The sequence below is a fragment of the Enhydra lutris genome, unplaced genomic scaffold (genome assembly GCF_002288905.1).
Source record: "Enhydra lutris kenyoni isolate GAN:26980312 unplaced genomic scaffold, ASM228890v2 scaffoldscaffold63, whole genome shotgun sequence".
NCBI classification, from domain to species: Eukaryota; Metazoa; Chordata; class Mammalia; order Carnivora; family Mustelidae; genus Enhydra; species Enhydra lutris.
This window is the reverse complement of record NW_019154147.1, coordinates 5,143,465-5,163,225: the sequence shown is the minus strand read 5'-3', so window position 1 is coordinate 5,163,225 and position 19,761 is coordinate 5,143,465. Positions and strand designations below refer to the sequence as shown.

The 19,761-nt window shown below is 38.2% G+C and overlaps 1 protein-coding gene across 2 annotated transcripts in view; it reads right to left on the bottom strand.

Annotated features, from left to right (window-relative positions):
* Positions 1 to 19,761, bottom strand: part of LOC111158833 (RNA guanylyltransferase and 5'-phosphatase) — a 348,867-nt gene that overhangs the window by 248,027 nt on the left and 81,079 nt on the right. For both annotated transcript variants that reach the window (XM_022521114.1, XM_022521115.1), the window contains exon 9: positions 5,163 to 5,298. In XM_022521114.1, coding sequence (XP_022376822.1) covers positions 5,163 to 5,298 — 136 coding nt within the window. The remainder of the gene's footprint in view (positions 1 to 5,162; positions 5,299 to 19,761) is intronic.

Here is a 19,761-nt window from a genome sequence, read left to right as displayed (position 1 = left end):
ATCAACGGCGGCCCTAAGAGGGAAATATATAGCACTACAAGCCTTTCTCAAGAAACAAGAAAGATCTCAACTACACAACCTAACCTTCCACCTGAAGGACCTAGAGAAAGAACAACAAATAAAGCCTAGACCCAGCAGGAGAAGAAAAATAATAGATTAGAACAGAAATCAATGAAATAGAAACAAAAAGACCAGTAGAAAAGACCAATGAAACTGGGATCTAGTTCTTTGAAAGAATTAGTAAGACTGATTAACCCCTGGCCAGACTTATCAAAAAGAAAAGAGAAAAGACCCAAATAAAATCATGAATGAAAGAGAGATCACAACTAACACCAAAGAAATACAAACAATGATAAGACCATATTATCAGCAACAATATGTCGACAAATTAGGCAAACTGGAAGAAATGGATGCATTCCTAGAGATATATAAACTACCAAAACTGAAAAAGAAAGAAATAGAAAACCTGAACAGACCCATAATCAGCAAGGAAATTGAAGCAGTCATCAAAAATCTCCCAACAAACAAGAACCCGGGGACAGAGAGCTTCCCAGGGGAATTCTACCAAACATTTAAAGAAGAATTAAAAACTCTTCTGAAGCAGTGTCAAAAATCAAAATGGAAAGAAAACTTCCAAATTCTTTCTGTAAGGCCAGTATTTCCTTGATTCCAAAACCAGATAACGACCTCACCAAAAAGAATTTCAGACCAATACCCCTGATGAACATATATGGAAAAATTCTCACCAACATACTAGACAATAGGACCAATGGTGCATTAAAAGGATTATTCACTGTGACCACGTGGGATTTATTCCTGGGCTACAAAGGTTCAACATCCGTAAATCAATCAATGTGATACACCACATAAATAAAAGAAAGGACAAGAACCATATGATCCTCTCAATAGATGCAGAAAAAGCATTTGACAAAGTACAGCATCCTTTTTTGATTAAAACTCTTCAGAGTGTAGGGATAGAGGTAACATACCTCAATATCATAAAAGCCATCTATGAAAATCCCACAGTGAATATCATTCTCAATGCAAAAAAATGGAGAGCTTTTCCCCTAAAGTCAAGAACACAGCAGGGATGTCTACTATCACCACTGCTGTTCAACATAGTACTAGAAGTCCTAGTCTCACCAATCAGACAAAAAAATAAAAAATAAGAGGCATTCAAATCAGCAAAGAAGAAGTCAAATTCTCACTCTTTGCAGATGACATGATACTCTATGTGGAAAACCCAAAGCCTCCACAACCAAAATGGCTATAACTCATATAGGAACTCAGCAAAGTGGCAGAATATAAAATCAATGCACAGAAATCACTTGCGTTTCTATACACTAACAATGAGACACAAGAACGAGGAATTAAGGAATCAATCCCACTTACAATTGCATCCAAAACCATAAGATACCTAGGAATAAACCTAACCCAAGGAGCAAAGGACATGTACTCAGAGAACTATAGAACACTCATGAAAGATATGGAGGAAGACACAAAGAAATGGAAAAACATTCCATGCTCATGGATTGGAAGAACAAATATTGTTAAAATAGCTATGCTACCTAGAGCAATCTATACATTCAATGCAATCCATATCAAAATATCATCGATATTTTTCACAGAACTGGAACAAATAATCCTAAAATTTGTATGGAACCAGAAAAGACCTTGAATAGCCAGAGGAATGTTAAAAAAGAAAACCAAAACTGGGGGCATCACAATGCCTGACTTCAAGCTCTATTACAAAGCTGCAATCATCAAGACATCATGGTACTGGCACCAAAAAAAGACACACAGATCAATGGAACAGAACAGAGAACCCAGAAATGGACCCTCAACTCTGTGGGCAACTAATCTTCAACAAAGCAGGAAAGAATAGCCAATGGAAAAGACAGTCTCTTCAATAACTGGTGCTGGGAAAATTGGGCAGCCACAAGCAAAAGAATGAAACTGTACTATTTCCCTACACCATACACAAAAATAGATTCACAATGGATAAAAGACCTAATAGTGATACAGGAATCCATCAAAATCCTAGAGAAGAACATAGGCAGCAACCTCTGTAACCTCGGCCACAGCAACTTCTTGTTAGACACATCTCCAAAGACAAGGGAAACAAAGGCAAAAATGAACTATTGGGACTTCATCAAAATAAAAAGCTTTTTTTTTTAAAGATTTTATTTATTTATTTGATAGAGATCACAAGTAGGCAGAGAGGCAGGCAGAAAGAAGGGGGGGAAGCAGGCTCCCTGCTGAGCAGAGAGCCCAATGCGGGGCTCGATCTCAGGCCCCTGAGATCATGACCTGAGCCGAAGGCAGAGGCTTAACCCACTGGACCACCCAGGTGCCCCAAAATAAAAGGAAACAGTTGATAAAATCAAAAGACAACCGACAGAAAGGGAGAAGATATTTGCAAATGATATATCAGATAAAGGGTTAATACCCAATATCTATAAATAACTTATCAAACTCAACACCCAAAGAACAAATAATCCAATCAAGAAATGGGCATAAGGCATGAACAGACACTTCTTCAAAGCAAACATCCAAACGGCCAACAGGCACACGAAAAGGTGCTAAACATCCCTCAGCACCAGGGAAATACAAATCAAAAGCACAATGAGAAAACACCTCACACCAGCCAGAATGGCTAAAATTAACAAGTCAGAAAATGACAGATGTTGGTGAGGACACAAAGCAAGGGGAACCCTCTTACACCAATGGTGGGAATGCAAGCTGGTGCAGCCGCTCTGGAAAACAGTATGGAGGTTCCTCCAAAAATTGAAAATAGAGCCACCCTACATCCCAGCAACTGCATTACTGGGGGTATTTACCCCAAAGATAAAAATGTAGTGACCCGAAGGGACACCATGCACCCCAGTGTTTACAGCAGCAATGTCCACAATAGCCAAACTATGGAAAGGGCCTAAATGTCCATCAACAGATGAATGGATAAAGAAGATGTGGTATATATATACAATGGAATACTACTCAGCTATCAAAAAAAAAATGAAATCTTGCCATTTGCAATGACGTGGATGGAACTAGAGGGTATTACGCTAAGCAAAATAAGTCAGAGAAAGACAATTATCATATCATCTCATTGATATGTGGAATTTAAGAAACAAAACAGAGGATCATAGGAGAAGAGTGCAAAAAAACAAGACAAAACCAGACAGGGAGGCAAACCATAAGAGACTCTTAGTCATAGGAAACAAACTGTGGATCCCTGTAAGGGGGAGCGGAGGAGGGATGCAGTAACTGGGTGATGGACACTAAGGAGGGCATGTGATGTAATGACCACTGGGTATCATATAAGACTGATGAATCACAGACCTGTACCTCTGAAACCAATGATACATTATACATTAACTAAATTTAAAAAAAAAAATTTTAATGTTTAAAAAAAAACTGCCAATTGTAAAAGGAAAAATGTATAAGGATATGCATTTAAGTGTCTTCCAATTAAAAAAAAATAAAAATAAAAACCTAAAAAAAAATGTTCACCAAAAGAGGACTGTTTAAATAAATTACAGAACTATTTCTTAAACTTGGCTGATTATTTGGGCACTTATTAAAAGTACAGATGACTCTGGTCCCTGGGAGAGTCTCATTCACTAGGTTGAGGTTGGGTTACTGAGATGGGTCATATTTTTAAAGAGCATCTACTACAATTTTCACAGTCAAGATAGTTTGGATACCCCAGTAATTATGGTGTTTACATATGCAATGTTATACCATTCAGACATTTATGTGAGAAAGACGTCCAAATCAAATTGCTACATGAGGAGAAAAAGACAAGTTACAAAACACATGTACCATTTGGTTCTTTTCATACAAAATATTTAACTACACACGTGTATACATATTTCACCAGAGGACTCACTTTCAAAGAGGCAGAGGTTCCACGATTATTTAGAATCTTATTGGATTATAAAGGATCCCAACTACACTAAAGAATCTACGTTCTAAGTTTCTATTATTAATATGAATATTACTTTCCACAGGAATAGACGTAAGATTGAATACTGTGTCACAGAGAAAAGTCTGGAATAATGTTCATCAAAATGATAATAAAAGTTACTCCAATAGTAGTTCTGGTGATTTTCACCAGCTTTTTCCTAATATTCTATATTATTTTAATTTTTATTTACAATGAACAGATATTCTCAGAATTGGGAAGAAGAAAGCTGCTTATATGGGAGAAAGTTAAAATATTTTTAATCAAGTAATTTTATGATTATTAAATATATTTTCTGAAATGGGAAAATCCAGGGATGCCTGGTGGCTAAGTCATTAAGCATCTGCCTTCAACTCAGGTCATGATCCCAGAGTCCTGGGATCAAGCCCTATATCGGGCTCCCTGCTCAGCAGGAAGCCTGCTTCTCCCTCTCCCATTCCCCCTATTTATGTTCCCTCTCTGGCTATCTCTCTCTATGTCAAATAAATAAATAAAATCTTTAAAGAAAAAAAAATGGAAAATTCTTACCAGCTTTTAAAATTCAAATGTAAAAGTATAGTGGTTGATGTCAAAGACATAATTCTCTTTAAACAAGAACTATATTAGTTCATATAGCTGAAAAGCCGAGGGAAAATGTGATATGTTGTATCATATAATTAAAATTCAATTGACAAGTAAAAGAATAAAATAAAAGTAGTCTTTTTCAACAAGAACTATTTTTTTTCAACCACAAGGAGAAAAAAATATTAAGATTTAATTTTGTTCACTTATTCCCATAGCCAAGACAATAATCAAGTGAGAGTAACTGAAGGTAAGAGATAAATAAAATTTAACATCCTAATAAGAAACTGGATTATTTTCTTTTTATATCAATTATACCTCAGAAAATTCTTTAAAAAACTAGATTATAAGTTTCCCATTGACTTAATAAAAATACACATTTAGGGGAGCCTTTAGTCGGTTTAGTGTCCAACTCCTGATTTCGGCTCGGGTCATGATCTCAGGCTTGCAATTGGGCCCCACTTCGAGCCCACGCTTGACTGGATCCTGCTTAAGATTCTTTGTCTCCCTTCCCCTCTGACCCTCCCTACTCTGAAAAAAAAAAAAAATTTCTTTTACTTGCAGGAAAAAGAAAAATAGCAGTGTCTAACTTAAAATATATATATATATATATATATATATATATATGACTTACCCCATCCAAGAGAGTATTTGATAAATGTATACGGAGATCTTTACGAAATGGAAATTCCAGATTTGAAACATGAAACACTGAATTATCTCTATCAATCATAAAAACTTCATTTGTGCCATCAATCAACATCATATACCTGTAGATTAAACATTAAAAAGATAATATTAATAGTATAGTTCAAGTGAAGGATCCTAAGAAATAAATTACTTTTCCTTAGACTTACAATAACTACACAGAATAATGTTCACTGGAGTCTCCTAACCCCAACAATTATCATTCAGATTAAAGTACCACAAATAACAAATACTTTTTTAAAAGAATTTATTTTCCTATAAAAACACACAGGGTATCGATAAAGTTTTTTATGCAGACAATGTGATGTTGAAGTGCAATCTTATGACCTACCTTAGGAGAGAATAGTTCTCTAATTTTTATTAGATCTTAAACATCAATGTTTACAAAACACACATACACTTATATGGAATTACTGCATTTTATTAGCCCAACAACTTCCTGAATTAGTTATTACTCTCCACTTTGCAGTAGGAAAAAAGAGAAAGTAACCAACTGGCAAATGGCTGGACTTCAAATTATCCAATGCTCTTTCTACCACACTACAGTTAGCAAAAGAGCTAACCCCTCTCTTTGAATCAAGATTATAATATAGCCAGATATCACCATTTCAAGTACAATTCTCATTCATTCCTATAAAGTTAAAAAAAATTTTTTTTAAAGATTTTATTTATTTATTTGTCAGAGAGAGAGAGGGAGAGAGAGCGAGCACAGGCAGACAGAATGGCAGGCAGAGGCAGAGGGAGAAGCAGGCTCCCTGACGAGCAAGGAGCCCGATGTGGGACTCGATCCCAGGACGCTGGGATCATGACCTGAGCCGAAGGCAGCTGCTTAACCAACTAAGCCACCCAAGCGTCCCTAAAGTTAAAATTTTTAAAACATATTAAACACAAAACATTTTAAACATTCCTGAGAATTTTTATCAGCCCTTATCTTCTTAGACCCAATCAATTTATGGGGAGGGTTATATACTTTAAAATGCATCATTCCCTCAAATGGTCAAGTTACTGTCACTGCTTCCCCATCAGTGGATCACCAAGAATGGAGCTGTACTTCACGGAGTACATATAAAAATAAAGTCCAAATGGATTCAAGCTGAGGAAATTACAGATGAATAGGCTATGCTACCAAATGAATAATGGCAAGAATGGGGGTGAAAAGATGATACCAGGTACCAAAATTTTCAAATGAGAGAAAATTGACAGGAATGAGTAAGAAAGTTAAAAGGCGTGAGACCCAAAAGAACGGAATTTTATTTTAAGTTGTTCTTACTTGCTGATAATTGAAAGAATGGAGGAATAAAAGTCTGGATATACCACTGAAAATGGAGAAGGCTGACCAGTCTTGCCCAACCTTGGGCCCACAAGGTATTTCAGAAAAAAAGAAGCAACAACTGAAAGATGTACCTCAGACAAGTTAAGGCCAGGGGGTAGAAGAAATATTAAATGAAACATTAAATGAAGAGATGGAAGTTAACAAGCAGAGGCTAATGTAACAGAGGATAATTTATTTGGCATAAACAAGTGTTCTAAAGAGCAAATAGACATGTTTAGAACAGGAGAGGAGAAATGGGAGAGCTGATTAAGGTATAAGAAGTATGTGACAAACAGTCTGAAGAGCAGCAAAGAAGACCAAAAGAGCTTACATCTGGGGTTTAAATTGGAAGCATGCTGTTACTAGTGTTTTCAAAATAATTAGTCCCAGCAGGTACCTGGGGAGAAGGTGGAGCACTCAGGCCCTTGCTACATATTCAAACAGTGGTAGCCTTAGTAGGTGTGGGTCCTGGAGAGTCAGGTTACACTAGGAAAAATATAATCAGCCTGTCTAGAATGACTGTGCCTCTGAGAGACTTCTAGACCTACTGCCAGGTCAGCAGGCAGGCAGACAACAGAAATACTTAGCCCCTAAAGCATTCCTGCATGTGCTTTTCAAAAGCAGCAACTCCAGATGGATAGGGAGAATCTAGATTTCTTGGAAGAAGTTAGCCTTCCCCTGGATTGTGTTTCAAAGAAAAGTTAAATCAACATAAGGAAAGGTCAAATAAAAAGCAATTGTGATATCTTCTGCAAAAATGTTACTGAAGACATAATCCATCAAGTTGTTCACGGACTTAGGCCAGCACTTTGCAAAGCTTAATATTTACTTTAAAAGCATTTAATGGCAAAATGAATTAAGGAAACTATCTTTCTCTTAGAAAGTCAAGATACGTGTTAAGAATACTTAAGGTTATGAGAAAACATGTAAGAAGTTTCTTTATGACAACAAAAAGACATCCAAATTAGTAAAGAAGTAAAACTTTCATTATTTGCAGATGGCATGATACTCTGTAGAAAACCCAAGAGACTCCACCAAAAAACTACTGGAACTGGTAAGTATACTCTAAAACACTGATGAAAGAAGCAAGCTACAGATTTAATACTACACCTAGCAAAATACCAATGTCATTTTTCACAGAACTACAATGAATAATCCTAAAACTTGTATGGGGACCCCAAATAGCCAAAACAATCTTGAAAAAGAAAAACAAACCTTGAGGTATCACAATTCCAGACCTCCAGTCATAGTACAAAGCTGTACTAATCAAAACAGTATGGTACTGGCACAAAAACAGACACATAGATCAATGGAACAGAACAGAAAACCCAGAAACAAACCCACAATTATATGGTCAATTAATTTATAACAAAAGAGACAAGAATATGCAACGAGTGATAGACAGTCTCTTCAACAAAGGTGTTGGGAAAACTGGACAGCTACATGCAAAAGAATGAAACTGGACCACTTCCTTACACCATACACAAAAATAAATTCGAAATCAATAAGAGACCTAAATGTGAGACAGGAAATCATCAAAACCTTAAAAGAGAGCATAGGCAGCAATTTCTCTGACATTGGCCATAACAACATTTTTCTAGATAAGTCTCCTGAGGCAAAGGGAAAAAAGCAAAAATAAACTATTTGACTGCATCAAAATAAAAAGCTTCTTCACAGTGAAGGAAACAACCAACAAAACTAAAAGACAACCTACTGAATGGGAGAAGATATTTGCAAATGACATAACTGATAAAGGGTTAATATCCAAGATATATAAAGAACTTACACAATTCAACACCCAAAAAATAAATAATCCAACTTAAAAATGGGCAGAAGACTTGAACAGACATTTCTTCAAACAAGATATACAATGGCTAACAGACATACAAAAAGGTGCTCAAGATCACTCATCATCAGGGAAATGCAAATCAAAACTACAATAAAATATCACCTCCCACTTAATCAGAATGGCTAAAACAACACAAGAAACAACATTGGTAAGGATATGGAGAAAGAGGAATCCTCTTGCACTGGTGATGGGAATGCAAACTGTGCAACTGCTCCAGAAAATAGTATGGACGTTTCACAAAAAATTAAAAATAAAACTACTCTATAATCCAGTAATGGCACTACTGGGTATTTACCCAAAGAATACAAAACCCTAAGCCTAAAGGATGCATGCACCCCAATGTTTACTGAAGCATTACTTACAATAGCCAAATTATGGAAGCAGACCAAGAGTCCACTGAAACATGAATGGATAAAGAAGATGTGGTGTATATATATATACATATATATATATATACACACTGGAAAAATATTCAGCCATTAAAAAAAGAATGAAATCTTGCCATTTGCAACATCTTGGATGGAGCAAGACAGTATATAATGCTAAGTGAAATAAGTCTGTCAGAGAAAGATATATATCATGATTTCATTCATATGTGGAATTTAAAAAGCAAAACAAAAAAGGGGGGTGAGAGAAAGATAAATCAAAAAAACAGACTCTTGGGGCACCTGGGTGGCTCAGAGGGTTAAGCCTCTGCCTTCGGCTCAGGTCATGATCTCAGGGTCTTGGGATCAAGCCCTGCATCAGGCTCTCTGCTCAGCAGGGAGCCTGCTTCCTCCTCTCTCTCTGCCTACCTCTCTGCCTACTTGTGATCTCTGTCTGTCAAATAAATAAATAAAATCTTTAAAAAAAAAAACAAAAAACAGACTCTTAACTATAGAGAACAAAAGGATGGTTGCCAGAGGGAAAGTGGATGAAGGGATGGGTGAAATAGGGGATGGGGATAAAAGAATACACTTGGGGCGCCTGGGTGGCTTAGTGGATTAAAGCCTCTGCTTTTGGCTCAGGTCATGACCCCAGGGTCCTGGGATCGAGCCCTGCATTGGGCTCTCTGCTCGGTAGGGAGCCTGCTTCCCGCTGTCTGTCTGTCTGTCTGTCTCTCTCTCTCTCTCTCTCTCTCGCTTCCTGCCTCTCTGCCTACTTGTGATCTCTCTCTCTCTCTCTCAAATAAATAAAATCTTTTTTTTTTATTTTTTTTTATTTTATTTTTTATAAACATATATTTTTATCCCCAGGGGTACAGGTCTGTGAATCGCCAGGTTGTGTAAATAAAATCTTTTTAAAAAATAAATAAAGAGTACACTTAACCATGATGAACACTGAGTAATGTATAGAATTGTTGAATCACTATACTGTACACCTGAGACTAATATAACACTGTATGTTAACTACACTGGAATTGAAATAAAAAAACTTTTAACAAAAGAAAAAAGAAAAAGAGAAGTCTGTTTATCTTATTTAGCCCATTATCTTCAAACTTAATCGGGATACCTGTTAGTATTCAGCAGAATTAGTGCTCCACATTCACAGTTTTAGGACAGCTGAATTAGGCTAATACATTTTAAAATTCAAAAAAAGAAATGCTCTTCTGCTCATATGATGACAAAAATTATATTTCCCTTTTCACTGGCTGCTCAGAAGCTCAGAATTAAATATAATGCTGAAACTGAATAAATATTCAATCCCAAGGTGTGGCATAGTTGTTTTTCCTACCATAACTGTTTATTTCATATTCATACTTTAACACATTATATATAGGACATATATCATTCATATATATATGTAAAAAGAAAGTATGTAAGTAAAAAGCAAGGTTTGATAGTAAGATATATATATGTGTATATATACACGTGTATACACACACACACACACACACATACACACACACACACACACACACATATATATATACACACACACATATATATATCTTACTATCAAACCTTGCTTTTTACTTCAAGTAGAATATTAAAGAAAATACTATGTACACTTACTGTAAACATTTTTTTAAGGTTTTATTTATTTGAGAGACAGAGTGTGAGCACAAACAGCAGAGAGGGTAGAGGGAATGAGAGAAGCAGACCCCCACTGAGCAGTAAGCATGATATTGGGCTGGATTCCAGGACCCCGGTATCATGACCTGAGCCAAAGACAGACTCTTAACCAACTGAGCAACCCAGGTGCCCCTACTGTAAAAAGATTTAAAAAAATCAAGGGAAAAAAAGGCTTTAGAAGATAGAATTCAATATAAAGGACTGCTCGTGGGAAACACAGCTTCCATCTGCAGAGATACTAGAAAAATTATTTAGCAGTTGGTATTCAGGGATTCTTCTTCACATTTAAATTTTCAGGTTTTGGAACAAAAGTTTGTGGGATATGATTTTTTGGTTTCAACTCCAGTTATTCCAAATCATGTGTTCTTTTATTATATGATACTTATGAAAAATAAGGAGTTTTTTGTGTTAGGGAGAGAAGATAAGGAAAGTAAAAATATTCCACATCATTCCAAAGTCTCTGAAAGCAACAAGATGCTTTAAAAAAAAAAAAAAAAATGGTATATATCCCATATACCATTATATGCTGGCAAGACACTAAACAAGTAACCTCAAGCATAGTTAAATATGGAAAAGGTGAAGGACATGACGCTACAGGAGCATACAAAAGGTGAAACCTGTCAGAGTGTGGAGATCGAGGAAAGTATCCCAGAAGGATTCTCATGCAGCTGATAATAACAGCAGGTTATTATCACTTACTGAGCAATGACTATACGGAGAGCAGTGTCCAGAGTACTTTACAGTAACATATTTAAGCCTTACAGTAACCCAATCATGTAGGTAAATCATTACCATTTTCCAGGTGAGGAAACTGAAACATGTATTAAGTAACTTGCCTAAGATCATAAAGCCAGCAAAATAACAGAGTTGATATTAAAATCTAGGCAACAGCATATCTCTACAACCTCTACAGCGTACTGCCTCCGGCCTGCCATATGTGAGAGTTAACCAACCAACTGCTATGCGGTGGGAGGGTGAAGGAAAGGTAGGTGGGGCTGCTGATAATCAGAGCGTGGTACAGTCTACCAGGTGCACTATCTTTTGAGACAAAAACTGAATGTGCGTGTTCTGACAACTAAAAAAAAATTCAGAATACTGAAGCATAAAGAGAAAAAGAGGGAGGGTGCCTGGGTGGCTCAGTTGGTTAAGCAACGAACTCCTGATTTCAGATCAGGTTGTGGGGCTCCACGCTGGGTATAGAGCCTGCTTAAGATTCTCTCTCTTGGGCACGTGGGTGGATCAGTTGGTTGAGCGGCTGCCTTCGGCTCGGGTCATGATCCTGGACTTCCAGGATCAAGTCCAGCATCAGGCTCCCAGTTCCTTGGAGAGTCTGCTTCTCCCTCTGACCTTCTACTCTCTCATGCTCTCTCTCACACATTCTCCCTCAAATAAATAAATAAAATCTTTAAAAAAAAAAAAAAAAAAAGATTCTCTCTCTTTCCTCTGCCCCTACCCACCCCTAAGAACGGGGAGGGGGGGGTGGCGTGGCATGGCTTGAGACTAGAGAAGTAGTTCCAAACTTAGGAATTAATGAAAATCTTTTTTTCAACTTTATTACTAGAAAATGGAAAACCTCTTGAATGAGACAAACAGAAACCATATGGGTAATTCAAAGACTGATTTAATACAGGAACCTGGTTACACAGATACTGAAAAGCTGAAAAGGTAAAAAGGGAAGGCTAAGGGAATCAAGAGATTAATAACTGCAGGAAGTACTACCACCACCAAAGGGCTGGGGGAACAAAATGGAAGAGGTGTGTTATGAGAAACTAGATGCCTGAAGGAAGGGTATTATGGGGCTATGCCTGGAAGAGAGAAGGAAGTCCATGGAGTTTGGTGTTCAAACCTCTAAGGAGCTGGAACCACATGGTTGACACCTTGGCCTCTAAGGAGAGGAGCCCTGCAACTCAAGTCTGAATCCCTATGGACGAGGCACAGGCAAGAGGGTGCTCGAACTGCTAAGCGGACACAGCCCAGTGGGGGTGGGTGAGGAAGAAATGCAGTGGCACTCCATCTACCTAGAATGCAGGGCCCAGAAACTGGTACCTGGGAGAGGGAGCAGCAGGGCTGGCGCTGGGAGTGCCAAAAGAAGCTGGAGAATGAAGCGATGGTTATCGTGGCTGCTGGAGGTATGAAGAAACTAGAAACAGAAGTCCTTTCTCTTACCTCCCAAATGCCCCCCAAGGGTCGCAGTGGTAAAACCCAATAGGAAGCAAGCTGGCAACGGAGAAATGCAGTTTGCAGAGCCCCAGTCTGCCATCATGGTTTAAAACGGTCAACCAGAGCTGAGAAATGACAGGTAAATAAAAGGCAGACCACTGAAGCATAATCTGACCCATATTTTTTAAAGTTCACTGCCACATAATGTAGAGTCCTACAGGGCAGGAACCAATGTGTAGACCAGAGATATTATGAAGCTTCTGACCTATACCAATGGGACTGCAAGCTGCAAAGATGACTTAGAAATAACTGGATAAACTCAACGTATTTAAGAGGCAAGATTGACAACTCGCCAGCAGGGAAATACAAATCAAAACCACAGTGAGATACCACTTCACATCAGTCAGAATGACTAAAATTAACAAGTCAGGAAGTGACAAGTGTGGGCGAGGATGTGGAGAAAGGGGAACCCTCTTAGATTGTTGGTGGGAATGCAAGCTGGTGCAGCCATTCTGGAAAACAGAATGGAGGTCCCTCAAAAAGATGAAAATAAATCTACCCTGACCCAGCAACTGCACTACTAGGTATTTAACCCAAAGATACAAATGTAGTAATCCAAAGGGGCACCTGCAACCCAATGTTTATAGCAGCAATGTCCACAATAGCCAAACTATGGAAAAAACCTCCAACAGATGTCCACCAACAGATGAATGAATAAAGAAGATGCGGTATCTATACACGGAATACTACACAGCCATCAAAAAATGAAATCTTGCCATTTGCGGCAATGTGGATAGAACTAAAGGGTATTATGCTAAGTGAAATAAGCCAATCAGAAAAAGACAATTATCATATGGTATCTCTGATAGGAGGAATTTGAGAGGCAGGGTGGGGAGCTGAGGGGGTAAGGGAGGGGAAAAAAATGAAAGATGGGACCGGGGAGGGAGATAAACCATAAAAGACTCTTAATCCCAGGAAACAAACTGAGGGTTGCTGGGGGGTACCAGAGATAGGGTGGCTGGGTTATGGACACTGGGGAGGGTATGTGCTACGGTGAGTGCTGTGAATTGTGTAAGACTGATGATTCACAGACCTGTACCCCTGAAGCAAACAATACATTCAAAAAAAATAAATAATACAAAAAAAAAAAAAAAAGAGGCAGATTGAGAGAACAATATGCTATTGATCAGATATGGGGCTGAAAGACTAGAAGTCAAGGATGACTTCCCATCTGGCATAAGTAACTGGGTGTACCTTATTTACTGAGCCATGAAGCATTTAAGGAGGAAGGAGTAACAATTTGGATTGGCCAAAAAGACAGATATCGTTTTAAATATGGATACGGAAATTTTCATTTCCATATTGAAAGTCAGAAGGTCTCTCCTGGAATAGCTGAAAAATTATTCAGAGCAACAGCACTGTCAGCAAGTGTCAGCAGTGGCTTCCTACTCAAAGTGTTCCTGTGCCTGGTCTTGGCTCTGGTCCTTCACACCTGGCTGCCCTGATTCCTATCCATTTTCCCAGACTGGTTCTAAGTATTCTTTTTTTTTTTTTTTTTAAGATTTTATTTGTTTATTTGACAGAGAGAAAGAGATCACAAGTAGGCAGAGCAACAGGTGGGGGGGCAGGAGGGTGGGGAGCAGGCTCCCTGCTGAGCAGAGAGCCCGATGTAGGGCTTAATCCCAGGACCCTGAGATCATGACCTGAGCCAAAGGCAGAGGCTTAACCCACTGAGCCACCCAGGCGCCCCTGCTTCTAAGTATTCTTTCCTTAAATTAGCCAAAGTTCATTTCTACTGCCTACAGTCAATGTAATGCTAACAGATATGCTGGTGCTTTTTTTTTCCTTTTTGCCCACTATATAACACATAACTTCAAGCAATTTAAACGTGTCTATGATGTAACCTCACTATTATGTTCCCCAACATACTCTTAATATCAAGGTTTACATGATACTAGCTAGCTCTTTATATAATAATTTCATGCCAAGGGATATGCTGTCTATTTCCTGTCCTTTAACAGAGATAAGTGGATAACATTAAGTCCAGAGTTTACTTTCTCTTTGTATCTTTTCTCTCATAAGAACTCATGGCCAAACCTCTATACCAACTATATTCCTTCTCATCTCTATTACGAAAAGAATTGCCACACAAGTACCTGAAACCTAACTCTCAAGGTTATAAAACTATACAGGAAAAATTCAGTTATACTAAAATTTCTTACATAGAAAATTCAGTGTAGAGCCACTTCCCCAGATACAATTATAAACCTGCCTGACATGACAGCCGGTGGTCAGCCTCTGCCCCCGACCAACCAACACCTGTCACACCTTATTCTAAAAACAACACAAGAAGAGCTGACTTGCCAAACACAAGCTTTCTTCCTTCCCCCATGGGGGCTAATGCACATTTTGCCTTTTTCGATCACTAGCTCACCACTCAGTAAATTTTATCTATGGTAATCTCTTTTGTAAAGTATATCCATGTCTCCTTTAGCCCAATTTTTTCTCTTTCTTTCAACTCCTAAAAAAAAATTATATTACATCTATTTTACAAAAAAATTTTAAATAAAAGACATTTTCCTCTTTCTCACCTCATGTACTTAAGGTTCCATTAATGAACCTAAGAAAACTCTGATCAAGGCTAGTGACACATCTGTATCAGGCAAAATTTAAAAGTTGTTAATATTTTAATCCACCTACACAAAATAATCAGTGTCACAGAGTCCCCTTCACAATCTCCATCATACTCTCACTCTACTCCTCATCCTGTAGAAAGCAAATCAGTTTTCCCCAACAGAACTTTTAAACTAGTCAAAATAGTGTTTTTTATAAGCTTCTTGCATTTGTTCCAATTATAGTCTGGTTAGTTACCAGTGTTGGAACAGTACCTTTTATCATTTTTCACAGCTGAAATACAGTAATGAAGGTACCTTAGGAATTAAGCAAACTTTATAGCCTTGGTTGGCAACCCAACCACCATTTAGACTAGAATTCTACAGAAACACAGCCTAAACTCTGCCAAAGTTAGTTCAGGAATCTCAGAGAAAGACTTCGGATGAGTTTCAGAATCACTGCTTGCGTCACCTTCACAAAAGGAACAATATGTGATGATGAAACAATGGAATCCTACACAGGAACTTTACATTCAAACTAATGGCTATTTACCTGTTTATGTGACAAAATAACAGTTCAACCCTTGAAAAGAAAAACTATTTGAAAGACAAGTACAGCTTTCCTTTATTTCATCTTCCAGAAATTCAAAAAATTCACATTAAGATCATTCTTATTTTCACATTAACAAATTAAAGATAACACACATACATACAGTAATACCACCACCACCATCTAACTTTTTAAAATTCTGATTACTGTTAACAGTCACTGAAATGAAGATACAGTGCTAACATATTCTCTTCATCAAAAACTATCAAAAAAATTTTTTAAGATTTTATTTGTTTATTTGATGGAGACAGACACAGAGAGAGAGCGAACACAAACAGGGGCAGAGGATGAGGTAGAAGCAGACTTCCCGCTGAGCAGGGCCCAATGCAATGCTCAATCCCAGGACCCCAGGATCATGACTGGAGCTGAAGAAAGATGCTAAACGACTGAGCCATCCAGGCACCCCAAAACCTATCAAAATTTTCATTTAGCATTATAAAAGATTCTAACCCAACAAGTAATTTTATTTTGATTTATTGATGTGACAGCAGAGCAGTCTTCTTTAAAAGAATAAGTTCTTTTTAAAATCCTATCACATCAATTTAAGGTCACGAAACAGATATGATTAAGGTTTTGTGGTCTTAAATTCACTTTAAGTCCACAGCGTCATTCTATTACATTCTATGTAAGTGATCACTTACATACAAACAACAGTAATTAAACAGACATGTATTATTTAATTTTAAATTGCAAAGCCCATTCACTTCCCCACCAAGTTAATTGTCAAATTGCCTAACCAGACTTTCATCTTAGAATGTTAATTGTACATTTAATGGCAAGCCAGAAGCATGTCACTGAACATTTAGGCAACTTCCCAACATTTAAATGTCTTCTACCTAACCATAGCCATCTTTGTTTTATATGTTCCTTATACAGCAAATTTTCTACTATGTTCTGTTCATCTATCTTCTTTTGTTTAAGCATGGTACTTGGTAAAACTTAGTCTATGGAAAAATCATCAAATGACTCTAACTTTTTTTTTTAATTAAGGTAATTCATCTCAAATAAATCGTGAAGACCTGATAGTATCTACCATTAAAAAAAAATCACATTCTCCAAAATTTCTCATTAAAATATGTGTGTTTATTTCTATTAACAGATATTGATAATTTTCAAATACAGATATTTCTGTTTCAAGACACCCCCTTCAGGAATTGAAGGAAGATGGCGGAGAAGTAGCAGGCTGAGACTACTTCAGGTCGCGGGAGATCAGCTAGATAGCTTATCTAAAGATTGCAAACACCTACAAATCCAACGGGAGATCGAAGAGAAGAAGAACAGCAACTCTAGAAACAGAAAATCAACCACTTTCTGAAGAGTAGGACTGGCGGAGAAGTGAATCCAAAGCAATGGGAAGATAGACCGCAGGGGGAGGGGCCGGCTCCCGGCAAGCGGCGGAGCAACGGAGCACAAAATCGGGACTTTTAAAAGTCTGTTCCGCTGAGGGACATGCTCCAGAGGCTTAACCGGGGTGAAGCCCACGCAGGGTCAGCGTGGCCTCAAGTCCCGCAGGGTCACAGAAGGATCGGGGGTGTCTGAGTGTCGCAGAGCTTACAGGAATTAGAACAGGGAAGCCGGCTACAGAGACAGAGCCCAGGAGTAAGCTCTAAGCTTGGGGCTACCTTGAACCCGTCGCAGGCTCGGTCAGCTCGGAGCGCAGCCAGAGGCAGGGTGACGGGAGTAAATCAGCGCTGTTCTCTGAGGGCGCACTGAGGAGTGGGGCCCCGGGCTCTCGGCTCCTCCGGCCGGAGACCGGGAGGCCGCCATCTTCATTCCCGCCCTCCGGAACTCTACGGAAAGCGCTCAGGGAACAAAAGCTCCTGAAAGCAAACCCGAGCGGATTACTCAGCCCGGCCCCTGGTAAGGGCGGTGCAACTCCGCCCGGGGCAAAGACACTTGAGAATCACTACAACAGGCCCCTCCCCCAGAAGATCAACAAGAAACCCAGCCAGGACCAAGTTCAACTACCAAGGAGTGCTGTTTCAATACCAAGGAGAGCAGCGGAATTCCAAAGGAGGAGAAAGCAAAGCACGGAACTGATGGCTTTCTCCCCATGATTCTTTAGCCTTGCAGTTAATTTAATTTTTTTTCTTTTTCAATCTATTTTTCTTCTTCGGCTAAATTTTTTTAACTTTTACCCTTTCCTTTTTTAACGTTTTTTAACTAGTTTATCTAATATATATATATTTTTTCCTTTTTATATTTTTTCTTTATTGGTTTTCTTTTTTTAATTGTTTCTTTTATTTTTTCTTTTTTTTTTCTTTTTTTTTTCATCTTTCTGAACCTCTTTTTATCCCCTTTCTCCCCCCTCACGATTTGGGATCTCTTCTGATTTGGCTAAAGCATATTTTCCTGGGGTTGTTGCCACCCTTTTAGTATTTCACTTGCTCCTTCATATACTCTTATCTGGACAAAATGACAAGGCGGAAAAATTCACCACAAAAAAAAGAACAAGAGGCAGTACCAAAGGCTAGGGACCTAATCAATACAGACATTGGAAATATGTCAGATCTAGAGTTCAGAATGACGATTCTCAAGGTTCTAGCCGGGCTCGAAAAAGGCATGGAAGATATTAGAGAAACCCTCTCCGGAGAGATAAAAGCCCTTTCTGGAGAAATAAAAGAACTAAAATCTAACCAAGTTTTAATCAAAAAAGCTATTAATGAGGTGCAATCAAAAATGGAGGCTCTCACTGCTAGGATAAATGAGGCAGAAGAAAGAATTAGCGATATTGAAGACCAAATGACAGAGAATAAAGAAGCTGAGCAAAAGAGGGACAAACAGCTACTGGACCATGAGGGGAGAATTCGAGAGATAAGTGACACCATAAGACGAAACAACATTAGAATAATTGGGATTCCAGAAGAAGAGGAAACAGAGAGGGGAGCAGAAGGTATATTGGAGAGAATTATTGGAGAGAATTTCCCCAATATGGCAAAGGGAACAAGCATCAAAATCCAGGAGGTTCAGAGAACCCCCCTCAAGATCAATAAGAATAGGTCCACACCCCGTCACCTAATAGTAAAATTTACAAGTCTTAGTGACAAAGAGAAGATCCTGAAAGCAGCCCGGGAAAAGAAGTCTGTAACGTACAATGGTGAAAATATTAGATTGGCAGCAGACTTATCCACAGAGACCTGGCAGGCCAGAAAGAGCTGGCATGATATATTCAGAGCACTAAACGAGAAAAACATGCAGCCAAGAATACTATATCCAGCTAGGCTATCATTGAAAATAGAAGGAGAGATTAAAAGCTTCCAGGACAAACAAAAACTGAAAGAATTTGCAAACACCAAACCAGCTCTACAGGAAATATTGAAAGGGGTCCTCTAAGCAAAGAGAGACCCTAAAAGTAGTAGATCAGAAAGAAACAGAGACAATATACAATAACAGTCACCTTACAGGCAATACAATGGCACTAAATTCATATCTCTCAATACTTACCCTGAATGTTAATGGGCTAAATGCCCCAATCAAAAGACACAGGGTATCAGAATGGATAAAAAAACAAAACCCATCTATATGTTGCCTACAAGAAACTCATCTTAAACCTGAAGACACCTCCAGATTTAAAGTGAGGGGGTGGAAAAGAATTTACCATGCTAATGGACATCAGAAGAAAGCAGGAGTGGCAATCCTTATATCAGATCAATTAGATTTTAAGCCAAAGACTATAATAAGAGATGAGGAAGGACACTATATCATACTCAAAGGAACTGTCCAACAAGAAGATCTAACAATTTTAAATATCTATGCCCCTAACGTGGGAGCAGCCAACTATATAAACCAATTAATAACAAAATCAAAGAAACACATCGACAATAATACAATAATCGTAGGGGACTTTAACACTCCCCTCACTGAAATGGACAGATCATCCAAGCAAAAGATCAACAAGGAAATCAAGGCCTTAAATGACACACTGGAC